The sequence below is a fragment of the Martes martes genome (genome assembly GCF_963455335.1).
Source record: "Martes martes genome assembly, chromosome: 1".
NCBI classification, from domain to species: domain Eukaryota; kingdom Metazoa; phylum Chordata; class Mammalia; order Carnivora; family Mustelidae; genus Martes; species Martes martes.
In genome coordinates, this window is record NC_137888.1 from 10053502 (window position 1) to 10071048 (window position 17547).

Here is a 17547-nt window from a genome sequence, read left to right on the forward strand (position 1 = left end):
AAGGGCTAAAAGAAGAAAAAAAAAAATCTGCCTCTATTTAGGCTTCCATTTCTTAATCTTAAAACATGTAGGAAGGTCTCTGGATCCTGAACGGAGGATCTGGGTTCACACTGGCGCCACCAGGCCAGTGGGTGTGACCTTGGGCAATTACCTTAAGTACTTTTATCCTGGTCCTCACTTTCCTCTTCTGTCCAACCAGGCGATGGGATGAGATAATCTCCAAATTAGTTCCCACTCAGAAGGGGTAACAAAATATTGTCAGAAAAACAGAGACATGGGTTCCCCACAAACAAGGCCCCTTAGAGGCTGAGTCTCCTGGGCTCCCCTTCCCTGGGAGAAGGGGACTTTGTCCTATGTGAGGTTGGACATAGCCACTTGTACCCATGTACATAATATGTTAGATATCTTTTTTTTTTTTGGCTGTAAATTTTTGAAAGGGCTTTTGTCATTTATTTTTGAAATTATCTGGCTATGAGTAACTCGTTTCATTACCTTCGGCCCTGATTTCCTTGCCGTGAACAACGTGATTACAATCAAGGTTGAGATTCCCCAGTCTAGTACTTGCTAACTGTGTGGGTGACCATACTTGGTGGGCGTTGGCTGGCCTGGCCGAGCCTCCAAGGACAGTGGCCATACTGACCTCACAGCGCTGGGAGGCTAGAGGAGACAGCCTCTGTAGAACATTTAGAACACGCGATAAGTGTTCGGAAGACAGAGCAATTATTTGCATTTAGTCTTGGAATCCTTTGGCTATGAGAAAACTCTAAACCAAAAAAAAAGTGAATCCTAAGTTTAAAAATTCATGAAGTTGCCATCATGCTGCATTTTTTAAGACATTTAATTAAACATTTATATATTTTGATTTTTTTTTCAGTTTTCCTTTTGTATTTAGACCCAGTAAAATTTCTTTTCTGGCATTTTTATGGACCCTTGAAACACTCTGGGCACTGTTCCTAAGTCCCTCTTTAGTAAAATGGCCTTACTTTCAAATGTTGAACTTTGTGAAAAATTCCAGGGGAAAAAAATCCTGTTTGAGTAACAAATGAAAGTCGGTACTGAGATCTAACGCGTGGGCTCTTTTCAATATATGCATGACAGGCTGGCGGGGAGACCTTTCCATGTTGTTCTAGAAAACGGACGTGCAGTATGCCAGAGTCTGTTGGAGTCTGAATTCTTGCCCCAGAGGAGAGCAGCTTCTCTCGCCGGGGTGCCTGGACCAGCTACCCGCACGAAAGCTTTGCAGACTTAGGATGATAACACTCAGGCACCCTTTAAGTTCCCTAAACCAACGTGTCTTTCTAGACTTATTCTGGGGTTTGGGGGGGGGGGATATTTTGGTATCTGTTGGGTAGGGCTTTTCTTCATTCCCTCCAAAGACATTCAGGGACACATTTCAGTGACACAGGTGCTCTCCCCGTGGAATTGGGGACCCTTCTGCGCACGCGCGGCGCCTCGGTTTGCAAGCCCTGTGCCCTGCGGCCTGGGGGAGCAGCCCCCGACCTGGGGTGGTTAGGGAGCAGCACCCTTGAGGTCCACGCAGGTCATCCAGTTGCACTGTGTGGGGGCGGGGTCTAAGCGGGGGCCTTGGTCCCCTCGGGAGCTGCACGAACAGGTGGGCTCCAGCGCTGGGAATGCCACTGCCAGGCCTGGCTCAGGGAACCTCGCCTGCGGAAGGACTGGTTTTGGCTCCGCCACGCAGCGTTATCATGATCAGCTTCTCACTTTCGGGTGGTTGAGAATTTTTTCCGCACACGAGCCATTTTCCACTTCTCATTTTGAAAACAACAAACACACTCCGCGCTAGTTTTCCCGAAGGTTCGGGGCTTTTTCCGTAAGCCGTGTAGCCAAGAAAGTCATTGAGTAAGAATTCACCCAGTGGGTCTCCTAGAACCCCACCGCCCCCAAACAACAACAGAAAACCCCAGAAGTTCAGCTTCGATCAGTCAAGTAAAAGCTACCCCCTTGCACTAGATTTGTGTTTAAGTTCATTAGCGCTAACTTGCAGTTGTTCTCTTGTGTTCTTTCCGTACTCTTGTCCTTTGTAACAATTTGTTTTGAAGGGTTTTGGCTATGGAAAGTTGGCAATAAAGAAGGGATAAATTAGGTATAATCTGTTACTGGGCATTACAGCTGTATTATCAAACATCACAGAAGACATTGACATTTGGCTATTTCATAACATGACTGGGCATGCACATATGGTCTGTTTGTGTCAGGTTCTATGTGCAAGTAAGTTATGTGATGTTACTGGTAAAGTTGGCTACAGCCGATAGCCAGATATTGTGCATATACATTTATAGATGAAAGTCAAGGTTAAAAAAAAAAAATTTCAAGTACCCAAAGCAAATTTCTTTGTTGTTTGCCTTTTTTTTTTTTTTTTTTAAGAAATGCAACCAAATTAATCTGCTAACTCCCTAGACCCCCATAAAGTAAGTTAAAGGCAATAGATTAGTTTGGTACTTCCATGATTTACATAAACTCAGGTCCCATTAAAGCCAGTATTGACTAAAACTCAGACTGTTATGGAAGCCTTCCAGGTTTCTTTCATATACCAAAATGTCGAACATTTGACATGCTACGTGTTTGGTTGATTTGGTTTGGTTTTTGTTCACCACGGCTTAGAAGTAAGTCTTCTGGTCATCTGAGATAAAAAGTAAATATTTTGAAATCAGCAAATTCTTAAGGACGGTATGCATTCATGGCCCCTTTTGGATTTGTTCCTGGTATCACCTTCTTTTTACTTTGCTTTGAAGTGGCTTGTGATATTTCCAATTCGTTCATTTTAAAGAGCTGAGGAGAAATGCACAAGAGTCCCCTCTTTTTGTTGGTCTTCAGCTTTGCCACCAGGGCAGAGCCCCCGGTTTCAGAAACGAAGCAGAGAGCTCTGAGCCGGAGGGAGAGGGAGAGAGAGGCATTGGAGCTGGACCAGCCTGGCTTTAAGTGTGATCCCTGCTACTTCCTAGCTGCACAGCAGTTTCCCCCTCTGTAGAATGGGCTCCTGCCTTGCTGAGGGATGTGAGGATAAAATGAGCTAGCCTGAAAGGCGGACTGGAGTGGTGGCTGGCCGTCGGAGAGCTGGCCACCTCATTCAGCCTCACCTCTTCATCTGAGATCAGATTAGCCTCCCCAAGCTCAGCCTCCTCAGGTGAAAAACCAGGAAGGTGATAGCCTTGGTGGGGTGGGCAAGGGCGGGCCGAGGTCCTGTGCAGATTGACGACAGCACACCCGGCACAGAGGAGCTTCTAAATATTAGCACATGCCCTGGACACATAGGTCCCTTTCCCTCTTCCCTTAGCCCTTACCAAGGGAACTACTGGAATTTTGCCCGAGTGAGGGCGAAATATCCGCCATTGCCAAGTTATTTAAAAAAAAAAAAAAAAAAATCCTGGCAGATTGGGCCCCCAGAATATAATACAATAAGGGCCTTTTTCTGTTTTCCTTCTTACCCTATCTATTATTAATTCCAAGTACTGAACCAACTTCAACAACTTATTCCTCACTGAAGCAAAATCCTGTTAACCGGATTGTCTTGCAGAGAGGGGGTCCTTCTCCAGAGATTTTATCAAAATGTAGTTGTTTCTTAACTGAACGTTAGCACTCAAGCTTCTGTGTGCCTGTCACGTCTCTTCACATCTAGAAACTTCCGCTGGGTCATCTTATAAGATGGGAATAATCATAAGAGCTGTCTACTGCATAGGGTTGTTTTGGATGAATTGAGATATTATGTATCAAGGCGCTTTTTTTAAAAAAAGATTTTACTTATTCATTTGACAGACAGAGATCCCAAGTGGACAGAGAGGCAGGCAGAGAGAGAGGGGGAAGCAGGCTCCCTGCTGAGCAGAGAGCCCGATGTGGGGCTCGATCCCAGGACCCTGGGATCATGACCTGAGCCAAAGGCAGAGGCTTTAACCCACTGAGCCACCCAGGTGCCCCATGTATCAAGGTGCTTTTTAAGCAGTCTTATCGATTAGGTAATAGAAATCTAATAGCTATGTTAAAATAATAGAAAAATACAATAGAAAAATTCATTGTTGTTTGTGTATATCACACAAAAATCGGAGGGATCTGAAATAAAATAATTATTGTTTTTTTCAGAGGTAGATTTCATCTCATGAGGTCTTGAAATTGAGGAGAAGAAAATTGTAGACAAAAAAGAGACAGTCAAATCAGGTGCCTCTGTAAATCCATGCTACTAGGAATTTTGTCTTTTATCATCAGAATATCTTGATATTTTCTTTACCTACTACTATGTCCCCTTAAAGAAGATTGAAAACAAAAAGAAGCACCCCAGACAGTTGAAGAGAGCTGTGTTTTCTTTTCAGATATATTTCTTTTCCAAAGCCAAATGCAGTTTTTCCTCTGCAACTCTGGGATTCCCTTTTCTCTCCGTGAAAGACTTGGAAGAGCTGTGGGAGCATGTGAGATCCTACCGCAGCTGGTGGAGTCTTTGCTCTTTTTTTTCTAGCCCATGGCTCTTTACATATGCTGCTTGCCTGAGATTTCTGGATTAGATTTCAGGGAGGTGAAATGTTACACCCTCGGGCCTCCATGCCAGTTTCCCAGGGCCAGTCAAATCTGCAGCAGCTCAGAGGTGAGAATCTTTCAAGGCTCCAGAGAGAGGCCGGCTTTCTGTCCTGTTCACTGGCTGACTGGCTGCCAGGAGCAGGTGGGGAGAAACTCCGTTCTATTCCTTGGGTGATTCAGCCCGTCGCAAAATAAATAGGCAGCCGAGTGCAGGCAGAAAGGACTGGAAACTGCTGAAATTTGAGTCTCCAGGGCTGGGCTCATCTCAGGAGCTGCTCTGTTGAACTGTAAAAGGAATTCTGAGCCCTGGGCAAGGGAGCGGCGACAGGCCTGGTGGAAAGACCGCTGGCCTGGGAGCCGCAGCTTCCGGCCCGGCGGGCTCTGCAGAGCTCGTGGCCCCATCCCTGCTCAGAGCCTCCGTTTCCCCATTTGCAGAAGGAGAGAGGATCTGAGGGTTTTAAGATCTTTCATCAACTTCTCAGAAGATGACTCGATCAATGTCTGTAGGAGCGATAGTGCTTCCAACACGTGGTCTTCCAACCTGGAGAAGGAGAGCCCCGGGGCCCTGCAGACCTGCAGCCTGCCCACCAAACTGGGGAGACAGAGATCTGGGACTGGGAAGATGGGGGAGCGTCCAGATGGGCCAGATGGGACTGGGAAGATGGGGAAGAGAAAGAGGGGGGTGCATTGATCACTCCCCAAGTGGGAGCAAGAAATGAATGACATGCCTCACGTAGGGGAAATCATCCTAACTCGATTTCCCATGGCTTTGGCATCATTTAAGGAAAGAAAAAGAGAGAGAGAGGGGGAAAGAAAAAAGAAAAGACATCCTTTCACCCACAAAGTACTCAATTGTGCAAGCCACAGAGTCCCAACATGGCCAGCTTCCTGAAGGCGGCTGGTCAGAGACCTTAATGTGCATTCCTCCGCCAACCAAAAAGGATGGTCTGAGTCCCACAGACTTGATTGTTCGATGTTTCTCAGCAAGGGCTGCCTCCCTTGTTCGCCTCCTTGCAGAGTTCTGGGCTGTTCTTCATTACCTGTCCTACCTATCTGCACAATCTAGCCGCAAACAGCTTCGGTTGACCACACCACTTCCCTATTGAAAGTTAATACTGTTTGACTCATTCTGTGTTACTAACCTGAAGCCAAAGAAAACAAGGCAGAGAATAAGCGGCTTGTATGGAGTTTGGAAAGCTCTCAGAGGCCCTGCTTTCAAAATCCTATACAGTAGCTTTACTATATCTCTCTGCTGCAGCTGCAAAGAAATGAAGGAAGCAGAAGTGGTTAAAAGAAAAAAAAAAAAAAAAGCTGGGGGTGGGGAGAGCCAGGGCAGGATTGGGGGGGAGGGGGGTGGAGCGCCCCACAGGCTGCGGGAGGACTCAGCATCATCTACACCAACCTTTGAACGCTTTGTCGTGGAGCTGGGATTCTGCCTTCACGCACCGGAATACTCGGACAGAGGAGGGACTGTTGGTGGAGTTCAAAGGAGAGAAAGTTCAAAACATGCTTGGAAAAGGACGGTCTCTTATTGCATGCGGAGCAGAGTGGGGCTGGGCCGCTGGTCCCAGCAAGCCAGGCTTCCGTAGGCAGAGCCCCAAGGTAAAAAGACAGAGAGGGGCAAGTGTGTTCCTTTCAGATGTGGGAAGGATTTGCCGGGGGAAGGTCGTCTGCCTTTGCTAGGGAAGTATTGACAGCCTCCTTGTCCTTCATTCTATAACTGGCTCAGATGTGGTCACCAGGGTAAATAGGGGGCATTTGTGTCTTGGCATAAATAGAACATTCCCTTCCAGCGTCGCCTGGCAGGCAGTGGGACTTGTGTTGTCATCACCACGTCGCGGCTCTTTGGGGATCCCAGGCAAGGAGCCTCTTGCCCATTCAGGTAACGGGTGGAGAGGGACTTCCTCCCCTCCAGACGGACGCTTCTTCTCAGCTGTGTGTTGGCTGTGAGCAGAAGCTGGCCTCAGTGAGGTCCTCATGCCCCCAGAAAACCTGAAAGCTTTTTCTTTCTTCTCTTTTTAAAGATTTTATTTATTTATTTGACAGAGAGAGATCACAAGTAGGCAGAAAGGCAGGCAAAGAGAGAGGGGGGAGCAGGCTCCCCACTAAGCAGAAAGCCCTATGTGGGGCTCAATCCCAGGACCCTGAGATCATGACCTGAGCCAAAGGCAGAGGCTTAACCCACTGAGCTGCCCAGGCGCCCCTTGAAAGCTTTTACTCTGGATGGTGTGAGGTGGGGCTGATAGCCCATTAGAAACCACTAGTTACTGTTGCTTTTTGAATCAGCGAGCGCCCAGGAACCTGGATGCCACTGTCCTCCGCACACCTGCAGGGTCTGCTCAGCCACTCTCTAAAGGACTTTGACAGACCCTCAGTCTCCTGCCTCTGTGAGGACAGCCCCAAAGTCAGTTGGCATTTATGACATGACACAGAGAGAGAGACAGAGACAGAGACAGAGACAGAGAGAGAGAGAAATCAGATGTTGCCCCCTATGCTCCCCCCACGGCTAGGAATGGGACCCAGCAGGCAGGCCTTTTAGGAATGGGAAAGAATTTCCTTACCCCTTTTCAGAAGTAGAGGAGTAGAGAGCATCTTGTGCACGGCTGGGTGCACACCCCAGAATCAGCCTAGCCTCCAGAGGGGCAGTTTAATCACTCCTTCCTTCATCCCTTTATCCATTCACCTTACATTGGCTGGGGCACCACCCAGCCTGGCAGGGGCCCTCAGTTTACCGTCCCCGCACCTCGGCGGGTCACTGGGGGTGTGTGCCAGGGCAGAGGGAAGGAGCCCTGGGGGCGGGGGGAGGAGCCACTCGGAGAACAGGAATGCCCAGGCAGCCAATGAAGCGGGTGCGATCTGTGGGCCTCAGGGATCGTGTTCTGCTCCTCCCCCCGCCTGGCCCTGGGGCTGGCTCTCGTGAAAACCTCGGCTCCAAAGCCAGTTCAGAAGCTCCAGGCACCATTTCAGGCCATACTCACCTGTCAGTACTGATCCCCCCCTGCCACCAAAATGTACCCCCTAAAGGCACCTTCGGTTCAGAGAGCGTGGTGGGGGCCGGAGCTCCGGGGTGAAATGAATCCCACTCTCGGGTTACTTTATAATCACCCTCCAGCGGGGTTTTCTGGAGACAGTCCCTTCGTTGAGGAGAGTGGGTCCTACTTGGACTTGCAGGCTCATAGAGGAGAAAGGATCTTGAACTTGTGAGCTGTCTGCCCCCCTCCCTCTCTGGGGTTGCCTCCACCGCCCCCACAGAGGGCTGCCTCTGGCTAAGAGCACAAGAAACCAGGCGGGTTCTCCGCCCTAAGCTACAATTACCTCCTGAGTCACCAGACAGAAACAGGAGGTACCCGGGGCGACCAGCCACTGTAGATTGTGAACTCCTCTGCTTTCAGGGAGGTCCACGTCTCCAGAAGCTTGTGCAGGCGAGCTAAAAATGCCACTGTCTGTCACCCCGAGGCTTGAAAAGGCAGCAGCTCAGTCTTGTTTTTGTTTTTGTCCCTGGGAATCTTGGGGCCTGGTTTGGGAGGGAGTGGAGAGGGCCCCATGTGGGCCTTACTTCTGCCTGGAGGCTGTGCTCCGTGCTTCCCAGCGGCCTTTGGCTCTCCCTCAGACTGTGGCCTTGTATACCTTCCCTTTTCTACTTGTCTCTAGCAGTGAGGTCTTGGCCCATGGGACAGTGTATGTGTGTGTGTGGGGGGGGGGTGTCTATGTATGTGTGTGTGTCTGCGCATGCATAAAGATACTCCCAAAAAACCCCAAGGGGAGTTGCAGCAGCCTTTTGCTCCCACGAGGGTGCGAGGCTCAACTCAGCACAAGACCCTTTTATCCATTCTCTTTTCTTTTTTGGTATCATGAAGAACACACTAGAGAGCACACGCTTTGCAGACTGTTTGACTTCTGATGAGACAGTTCTCCCCGAAACTGAATAAGCTCCGTTACGGCACGTTTCCCCTACAAGTCGCCTTTCTGAACGCTCCTCCGTTCCATGGCAGCCCAAAACTTTAGTTCAAGCTTCCTTTGCCCCAGACACATTCTGCTTTCCTAGGTTCTGAGGAACGGCAGGCGGATGGCCCTGGTCGGGAAGGGTCTGGGCACCCATTCGGTCAGTGTTTAGTGAGCCTGTTGGCAGCCGAAAACTTTAGTTCAAGCTTCCTTTGCCCCAGACACATTCTGCTTTCCTAGGTTCTGAGGAACGGCAGGCGGATGGCCCTGGTCGGGAAGGGTCTGGGCACCCATTCGGTCAGTGTTTAGTGAGCCTGTTGTGTGCCAGGTGCTCCCGTCGGTGCTAAGAATACAGCCGTGATAAAAACAGACAAAACCGGGCACCTGGGTGGCTCAACGGGTTGGGTGTCTGCCTTCTGCTCGGGTCGCGATCCCGGGGTCCTGGGATCGAGTCCCACATTGGGCTCCCTGCTCCACAGGGAACCTGCTTCTCCCTCTGCCTCCCTCTCCCTCTCTCTCTCTCTCAGTCCCTCATGAATAAATTAATAAAATCTTAAAAAAAAAAAAAACAGGCAAAACCCCTACCCTCGTGGCATTTACAGTCCAGTGGGCATGGACAGACCACAAGTAACATCAATAAGTACTGTGGAGACAACCGAAGCAAAAGGGCTAGGCATTGGCTGGGTCAGGAGAGTTTGCAATTTAAACGTGGGTGTTCAGGAAGTCCTTGGGGAGAAGATGAAATTGAAGCAAAGACTTGAGGGATAGAGGGAATGTGGTCCACAGATATGTGGGAGAAGGGCTTCTGGGCAGAAGAAACAGCAGGTGCAAAGGCCCTGAGGCAGACATAGGACTAACAGCAAAGTGGCCAGGGTGGCTGGAGCAGAGTGAATTCAGACTGTCTGCCTTCTAGTTTCAAAATAGGGACTATTGACCTAAGAAAGCAGGCTTAGCCAAATGCCAGCCTGGTCTTTGGAACATGTGCTTTATGCCAGTGTGAGGGGCCACTCCAGGACCATGGTTTGGGAAGACCCAGGATAGGGAAGCCCCAGGCACAGCCAGACTGGTGGTCACCCACTTACCTGTTGCCACCTGCAAGAGAATCAAAGCTCTCCCCAACCAAAGACATCACTGTCCCTCTTGGTGATTCTCCTGGGATAAAAAGTACCATGTCTGTTGGGTTCCTAAGTAAGTCGAAACACATTACCTAGGAAATAGCACCATCCTGATGGACTTTTCTATACTGCCTCAGCGTGATTATCCATGTGTAGAAGGTGGGAGGGCACCTACCGAAGGCATGTGGGTGAGGGGGTGTGGATTGTACAGGAAAGGCGATTACCATTAACCTCAGACTCACATTCCTCTTGCTGCTGATGAGAAGGGATGGGCTGGGAACCAAAGAGTATCATTCTTTTCTTTTTTTTTCTCTAAGATTTTTATTTACTTATGTGTATGTTTGAGAAAGAGTGCACATGTGTGCAAGCAGGGGGAGGGGCAGTGGGAGAGGAAGAGAGAGAATCTCATGCAGACTCTAGTCTCATGACGCTGAGATCATGACCTGGGCAGAAAGCAAGTCAGGTGCTCAGCTGGCAGAGCACTCCCCGCCAGGTGCCCCTTGTGTGATTATTTTCCAATCAGAAAAGCAGAGAAGTGAGACCGTGGAGGAGGTTCAGCAAACTGGCTTTCTTCCCAGCTGCAAACCCCTAAAATTTGTTACAGGGTTTTGAGGTGAGTCTCGTGGCCCATGGCCTCTGCATGCAGCTTTTGGATGATGATGGGGAAGGGGCCAAACTCCAGAATGGGATGTCCCAGTGAGGAGGGTAGCCTGAGTGCTCAGTGAAGGCTTGAGGGGAGAGAAGAGAGGATCCAGGAAGACTACGGTCCTGGGTTGCTCCTAGCTGTCCCAAGGGCCACTGACAACACCGCAGGAGGCAGAGGGAGAGGGAAATGTGAGGACATGCCGGGCAGAGCTGCTCAGCAGCACACGGGAGAGTAGTGAGGCCGGGTAGAACCCTACCTTCCAGATCAAGCTCCGAGGACCAGTCTGACAGTTAAGCTTGGTACTGGCTCCCCCAGGCCAGGTGTCTGGCTGGGAAAAAAGAAAGAAACCTTTGAAAGTCCTAAAGTCATATGAAGTTGTTCAAGAAAGCCTGTGCTCTGAGGCGTCCAGCAAGAACCAGCTGAGTAGCTAATTGCTGCAGATATAATTGCTGTGAATGCTTTTAGAGCCCCTCCGAGTAATCCGTCTTAGTCCTTTAATTCCAGGCTTTCAGATAAGGAGGCTGGGTGATGAAGAGACTTGCTCCTGTCCGCCGGAAAGTTGGGTGGAAAAGCAGATTTATAATGGAGGTTCTTACCATGCAGGCTGGCCGTCACGTTTCCCTGGTGCCATGTTGCTTCTCTTGGGCAGAGAAGGATGAGAGCACCTCCAGGCTTGTGGGCACCCAGAAGTGTCAAATGGAATGAGATAGTTCCTCATAAACCTTGCCTGCTCTTCCTCCAAGTCCTTCCTTAGATGCCTGGACAGGAGTTACTTTCCACTTGAGAATCCTGGGTTCTCCTTACAGGTCAGCCCGAGTACAGGCGCAGTGACTCGCTGACTCATCTCAGTGATGGCATGGGAGAGACGGGCGACACCCACCTGTCGGGCAGACGTCTGGCATTTTCAGCCGCTCTGCCTACCTTGAAGAGTTAAACGATTAGCAGAAGGACCACCAAACAGTTGTCACCGAAACAAGGCCAGCACTCAGTGCTCATGGACACTTAGTCTAAACATAGTTCCGGTCTATTTGGTGTGTTCAATTCCCGCCCATGGCAAATTGGAAGCACACTGACGGCACATGCGCCATAGGGAGGTGTCGCTCAACTCCCCGGGATAGTCCCGGGACCAGCAGCATTAACATCACTTGGGGTTTAGTAGAAATCTGATTTCTCGGGCCACACCCCAGACCTACCAAGCCAGACCCGTGATTCAGATGCTTATTCGGGTGTGTGAGACATAGCTCTCTACTACAGGTCACAAGACGGCTGTGGCTCTAAGCACTTCTGGGAACAGAAGTGAAATAATAAAGGGCAAATCCTTATGAGGCTCTGCTGGCCCCATGATCTATAACCAACTAACGCTATACACCTCTCCTCTCTACTCACTGGGGGTGCCCAGAAATCGGTATTTATAGGTGCATTGAGCAAGATTGGGGAGGAGGGGGGATGTTGAGGGAGTGGCTGTTTTCAGACCTAATTGGCTGTGTGAGATTAGATAAATGACATAACCTCTCTGAACTTCACTTCTCACATGTGAGTTAAAAAAACAAAGCTGATTTCTCCAGCTCTTCTCCAGTTGTGAAATACTCTAACTTTGTACGGATCTCCTAGTTTAATAATATGGGAAGAAGTTGGAGGTAAAAGTTAGGCCACCGAAGTTTATGTAACATTGGCTAATACAGAAACATGTAGATACAATATATATTTTAATATATAATATAGTAACATATGTATCCTATGTTATATTTTCTACTGTGACATACACAATGGGACAATACTATCCAACATTAAATAAGCCAGCAGAGGGCTAGGTTTGCGGGTAAGATTTATTTCATTACCTACAAGGAGCTTTAAGGAAGGATCACATTCACATTCAATATGATTACTTTCCTGTCCTTAGGACTTTAATGACCCTGGAGCCCAGAGTTTAGATTATTACACCAGGAAACGTGAGCTGTTCTGTACACACATCAGTTTCTTTTCCACTGTCATAAAGCAATAGCAAATTAAGGTGTGTGTGGGGGGGGGTGGAATCCGTGTTTTTTTATCCAGATCCCTGTTGTTAGTATCAGACTGATTGGCAAGCATGTTTTGAAATACATGTATGCTTTTAGAAGAACCACAATGTTACATATAGATAGATACAGATGTAAGTGGATACACAGAGAGATAAATCTCTTTTTGGTATTATTTTGCATGCATTTTCCTCAACTGCTTATGATGACCGTGCTTTGAGTCTACACCTTCCTACTTTTTCTGCTGAGAATCTATCAAGAAAAGTAGTAAGCCCATTCCAGAAACATGGACTAACAAACTGCCATAAAATTACTCTCTCTGACCAGCATTTTCCAGGAAAAGGCGACAATTTAGCCTTACCTGTTTTCTCTAATAGAAGAGCATATAGCATATTTCATAGTTCAGCAATGGTTTCTTGAAAAAGACAGTTCAGTTATAGATGAAATATGCATACCTCCTCAGTCTCGTTTTTATAGCGGAAAATTGAAAGCTGGTCTCATTATCCATCACAGATATCATAACATTTAGGGATGCCTTGTGGGCAGCCAGCCCAGAAAACTACAGGACATATGTCTTTGGAATGAAGAAGTAAAATTTAGCAGATGGGATTAATTTATTTTTCTTTTTTTTTTTTTTCCTTTCGGCTTTTTATGACTCTGCATATATAATAAAATCCTAATCAAAGACTTTTTTTCAAAGTGTGGGAATGGTAATAGAGAAACACAATTTAGTATCCTTTTCAACTCTGGTCAAGGTTCATTAAGATGTCCTACTATGAAATCTCGAGGTAGCCACGATTTTAAGGACCACTGTGTCAACATTTTCCAGTGGACTTCCGGTGTGTCCCAAAACCCAGGCGGCCAACATGCAAATGCATAGGGCTGCATTGTCATTCTACTAGATCAGATCCAGAGTTGAATTCCCTGCTGCCCTCTGAAGCCCAGTACTCAGCAGGAAAGAAGGAAAGTGAGTTTGGTAGTGGACGTTTCCCATACTCCTGTATTTAAAATTCAGGGGGCAAATTGACATTTTAATTGCACACAGATACAGGAAACCGGAGACATAAAGCATTCATTTTCCCCCGCTTGAAAGTTTATATCGGAAGCTTCTGTATTTCTTACAAAATATTGCTCTTTGGCCCATGAAATCTGATGGCTTCAGAAAAGAAGAATGAGGTGTTCTTTTGATCTAGCTTATAAATGCATCTGAACCACACCTTGAATATGATAATGCTTTTTATTTTTCTGGTGCCTTGGTGTTACAGTCCTCCAGCACCATGGTGAGGAAGGGGCTCTGGATTCCCTACAGAGGCAATAACACTCTTACTTACTGCCGGGACCATAGGTGGGGAGGATGTGGAGTGAACACTCCCCCCCAACATACTCCTCCAGCATTAAACTCAGCCTCCCAACTCACAGGGCTTAGGAGATAGCTCAGAGTGAAGAATTGTTTTCTCTGAAAGTTATGCCTGAACATTCCTGCTAAAGCAGACAGTCATCAGCTAATCTCTGTAAATGACTACGATTTTGGCAGGTGTCAGCTGGTCCAGAAATTGCTCACATGTTAAAACGCTTTTTTAAACATAGGGCAATGAGAGGGGACTAATAAAAAAAATAATAATAATCTCACGTTATGCTTGGCCATAGTAGTGGGTTACCTAAAATGACTTATTCTCGCTCCGTTTCTTGGTGGTACGTGGTCCCCAAGCTTGGTGGCTGAGACAGACGCAACTGACAGCCTTTCTTTAAAGGCCAACCGTAGACTCCCCAGATGTCAAATGCTTGTATTTAGAATGATCTCGTACACATCATTCTCCTGGATCACCCACTGTCCTTGACACGGTGTTCTTCAAAAATGCCACTAGGTGCCCAAGGAATGTGAAATTTTGAAATGGGTACAAAGCCTGCTGGAAGCCTCTGCACCATGATTTCGCCAACCGGCATTCTTCTGGAGGTGGTAGAACTGTCCAGAATCATTTTTCCTGCCTTCCTCTCTGCCCGACTCCTAATACCAGCCATTAGGTCATGCTGGGCATTTAAAAGGCCTAATTACTATGCTTTGAGTGGCCTTTGAGTTGGAAATTTTGGGGGGGTAAGAATACCAGATTTTTTAGTCTGATCTCCAGAAAGCTAAGAATCTGTCCCAAAGATAAGAGGAGGGAGGAGTCAAGGAAAGATCCATCCAGAGACAGTTACAGCACGGTCGACTGAAATAGAATGTTCTAGAAAAAGACATTTTCATACTTCTGAGGGGAAGGGATGACATGAGTGGTTCCGGGACCTGGCCGTATGGCCTTTTGCCCACAAGGCCAGTGCTTAAAATACTCAGCCGGTAAGAGGCCTCTCACATGTGTGCTGGCCCAGTGTGACTCAGGCTGTTTGTGTTCAGGTCGAGTGTTGTGGGCTGCGGGGCTGAATCAGAATCCAGATTTGCCTTGGTGACACATGAAAAGAGGGAGCATTGCATTTGAACTACACAAATATTATGCTTAAGTCGTTTTCCTCGTTTCGGAGCCAAACAGGTCTTGTTCATGATAAAAATCACTGCAATATAGTGGGGCCTTTTTTTGGGTCTGGAATTTGAGACCATGTCAACCGTGCCAAGGGGCCTGGCAACAGGAGGAAACGGCCAGCCACGGAGATTTGGAACCATAATACAAGTTATAAAATTTAATTTTGTAATTGTAGCGATTGGGAGCTGGGCTAAAATGCACTTCTCCCACCCCACTCCTAGCCGGGGCCCAGGGGAGTGGAATCCAGGGATCCTCTTTCTAAGTGAGGTCTGGGTCAGGGCGTGTGAAAGAGCCCTTGATTACCGCAGCAAGCAGGCTTCTCCCCCAATGTTGTTGGGAGCCCCCTGATGATGGTTGCTGGAGTGAGGGAGGTGTGTGGGGGTATGGTTGGTGGCAAAATTGATCAATGACTCTTTATTCAGACCACAGGGGTGAGGAAGGAGCAGGGGCATATCCTCTTTGAAAGGAGAATGAATTGCCGGCCCCACGGTGCCTCTCTCAGTACATCCTGAGCCTCCGTTCTGCTTGACAGGCCTGAGTCTCTAGTCTAAAGCGCTCTTGTTGGGGGGATTAAGGAAGGAAACGGGAGACCCAGCCCTCCTGGCCTGTCCCATGGGAACGGCCTCTGCTCACTGCATCCTGGTGACAGTGATTTTGATGGGGAACAAGGCAAGGATAGATACTGACTGTCTATTTGGACAGCAGAGGGGCCCACCTTCCCACCTTTGATTCCTGAGCCCTTGGGGGAAGCTCAGAGGCCCAGGCTCTACCTTCCGGTCAGCCCCCTCTTAGAGGCTACACCTAGGGAAGTGGGCTTCAGGGAAGAAGGAGGCTGAAGAAGAATGCTCGTGAGAGGCTTTTGAGGAGAGGGAGCGGAGAGGGGCTGAGGGCTGCCCAGGCCCTGCATTTAGCAGGAAATCTGGCCTCCCCAAGGACCGTGGGTTCACAGCCACACCTCATTTCCTGTTGGAAGGGGCTTGCGCTAAGCTCCAGGGCCCACTTTGCTGCCTCTAAAACCTGCTGGTGGTTGGGTTTGCAGTAAGGAGTGGCAGTTCCGATGCCACAGGGAGGGCACCTTTCCTGGCTGCTGTACCTCAGCCTGCAGCGTGTGGCCCAGGGCCAACCCTTAATGCACCTTCTCTCCCTTCTGACCTTACACTGCCACCATCCCTGTATGCCCACCACCTTCAGCCTGGCAGAGATGGGCGCAGAGGGTTGGGGAGATGGGGCGCAGACCAGCGCCTGTGATGAAATGGGCCCCCTGTCTGCCGTGGGGACAGTGGCCCTGAATTCCCACGGGGAGCCAGCCCCATGTGTGCCAACCTCCTGTAAATCCACGTTGGGGGTGAGGGGAAGAGGGAGGGGAAAGACAAGAAAACCCCAAATTTTAGAAAAGCCACAATACATTTTCTGATCTTTTCCCTCCCTCCTTCCTTGCCTCCCTCTCCCTTTCCCACCCCCACCCCACCCCTCCCCACAATAGGACATCGTCAGAAACTAGATGATCAGACCAAGCCCGGGAGCTTGTCCTTTTCCGAGCGGCTCAGTGAGCTGGAGCAGCTGCGGCGAACAGCCATGAGGGTCAGCCCACACCACCCAGCCCCCACACCCAACCCTCGGGCCTCCTTGAACCACTCCACTGCCTTTAACCCTCAGCCTCAGAGTCAGATGCAGGGTAAGTACCTGGAGGGAGCCCGCTTCCCGCCTTGCCCTCGGGCCACACCCCCTAGACCAGTCCTGTCCTCTCCTCCTCGCTCAAATGGTGGTCCTTGGACCCGCAGCCCGGGAACCTGTTAGACGGCAGTCTCTGGCCCGCCCCAGACCTCCTGAGTCAGATCTGCACTGTAATGAGATCCCCAGATCAAGAGGCACAAGTACCTGGGCTATGGAGAGAGAGAGAGAGCTCTACGTAGATAATAGCTTGCATTTTTTAAGAGTTTGCTTTGGCTATGTTGTTTTCCTACCTACCCAGTAGGCTTGAACACACACACACACACACACACACACAAGCACACAACCCAAACAAGGTGAATATCAGGATGTTTCAAGTCGTTGCTGCCTTCAGATTATTTGTGGGGTTTGTATCTAATACATGTTCTTTTAAAAGTATAAAGAAATACTAGAAAGTCTGCATGCCAGCACATCAAAGGTATTGTTTACAATAAATAAATCGACAATCAGTAAAATGCAGATGAACCCCCCCCCCATATACACATACCCGGGTTTAGCAAGCAATTGCAAAAAATAAAAAAAAAAAGGAAAAAACACTGTAAAATACAATAATTACATAAAATACACTGTGCCAAATTAGATAGTACACAGAGTTCATTTGCACTGTAGAAACCACTGACGTCAATGATTATTTGCTCTGTGATACCATTTCGAATTTCCGAAATGTAGTCATTTTCTCTGTGTGCTGCGCAGGACACAGCTGTGTGCGATACGGTCACAGTAAGATTCTTTCTCCAAGTAGCAGGCTTGTCTAACTCAGAGGGAGAGATAAGCAACACATCTGGGGGAGAGGGCAGGTGGCCAGCCAGGGACATGCTGCTTTCCCTCTGGGACCGCAGAAATTAGCTTCCCCAGGGGTTTTCGCTGTTTGAGTCCTACCGTGGGATGTTTGCTCATCTTGTGGTCTTTAAGGTTTCTGGACCAGTGGCTTGCTTTTGGGGTGAGCACATGCGGGGCTCTCGAAAGACAAGCATGCTTTCTTGCCCAGAGTTTGATAGCTCATGCCACAAGCTCTCCTTGTAATGTGTCTGGGGGAGGTTCAGTTATTTGAGGGGAAAATT

General features: G+C 48.5%; 1 protein-coding gene across 1 annotated transcript in view; it reads left to right on the forward strand.

The window, feature by feature from the left end:
• Positions 1-17547, forward strand: part of RUNX1 (RUNX family transcription factor 1) — a 246307-nt gene that overhangs the window by 192374 nt on the left and 36386 nt on the right. The window contains exon 8 of the mRNA XM_080807548.1: positions 16239-16430. Within this exon, the coding sequence (XP_080663674.1) occupies positions 16239-16430 (192 nt within the window). The remainder of the gene's footprint in view (positions 1-16238; positions 16431-17547) is intronic.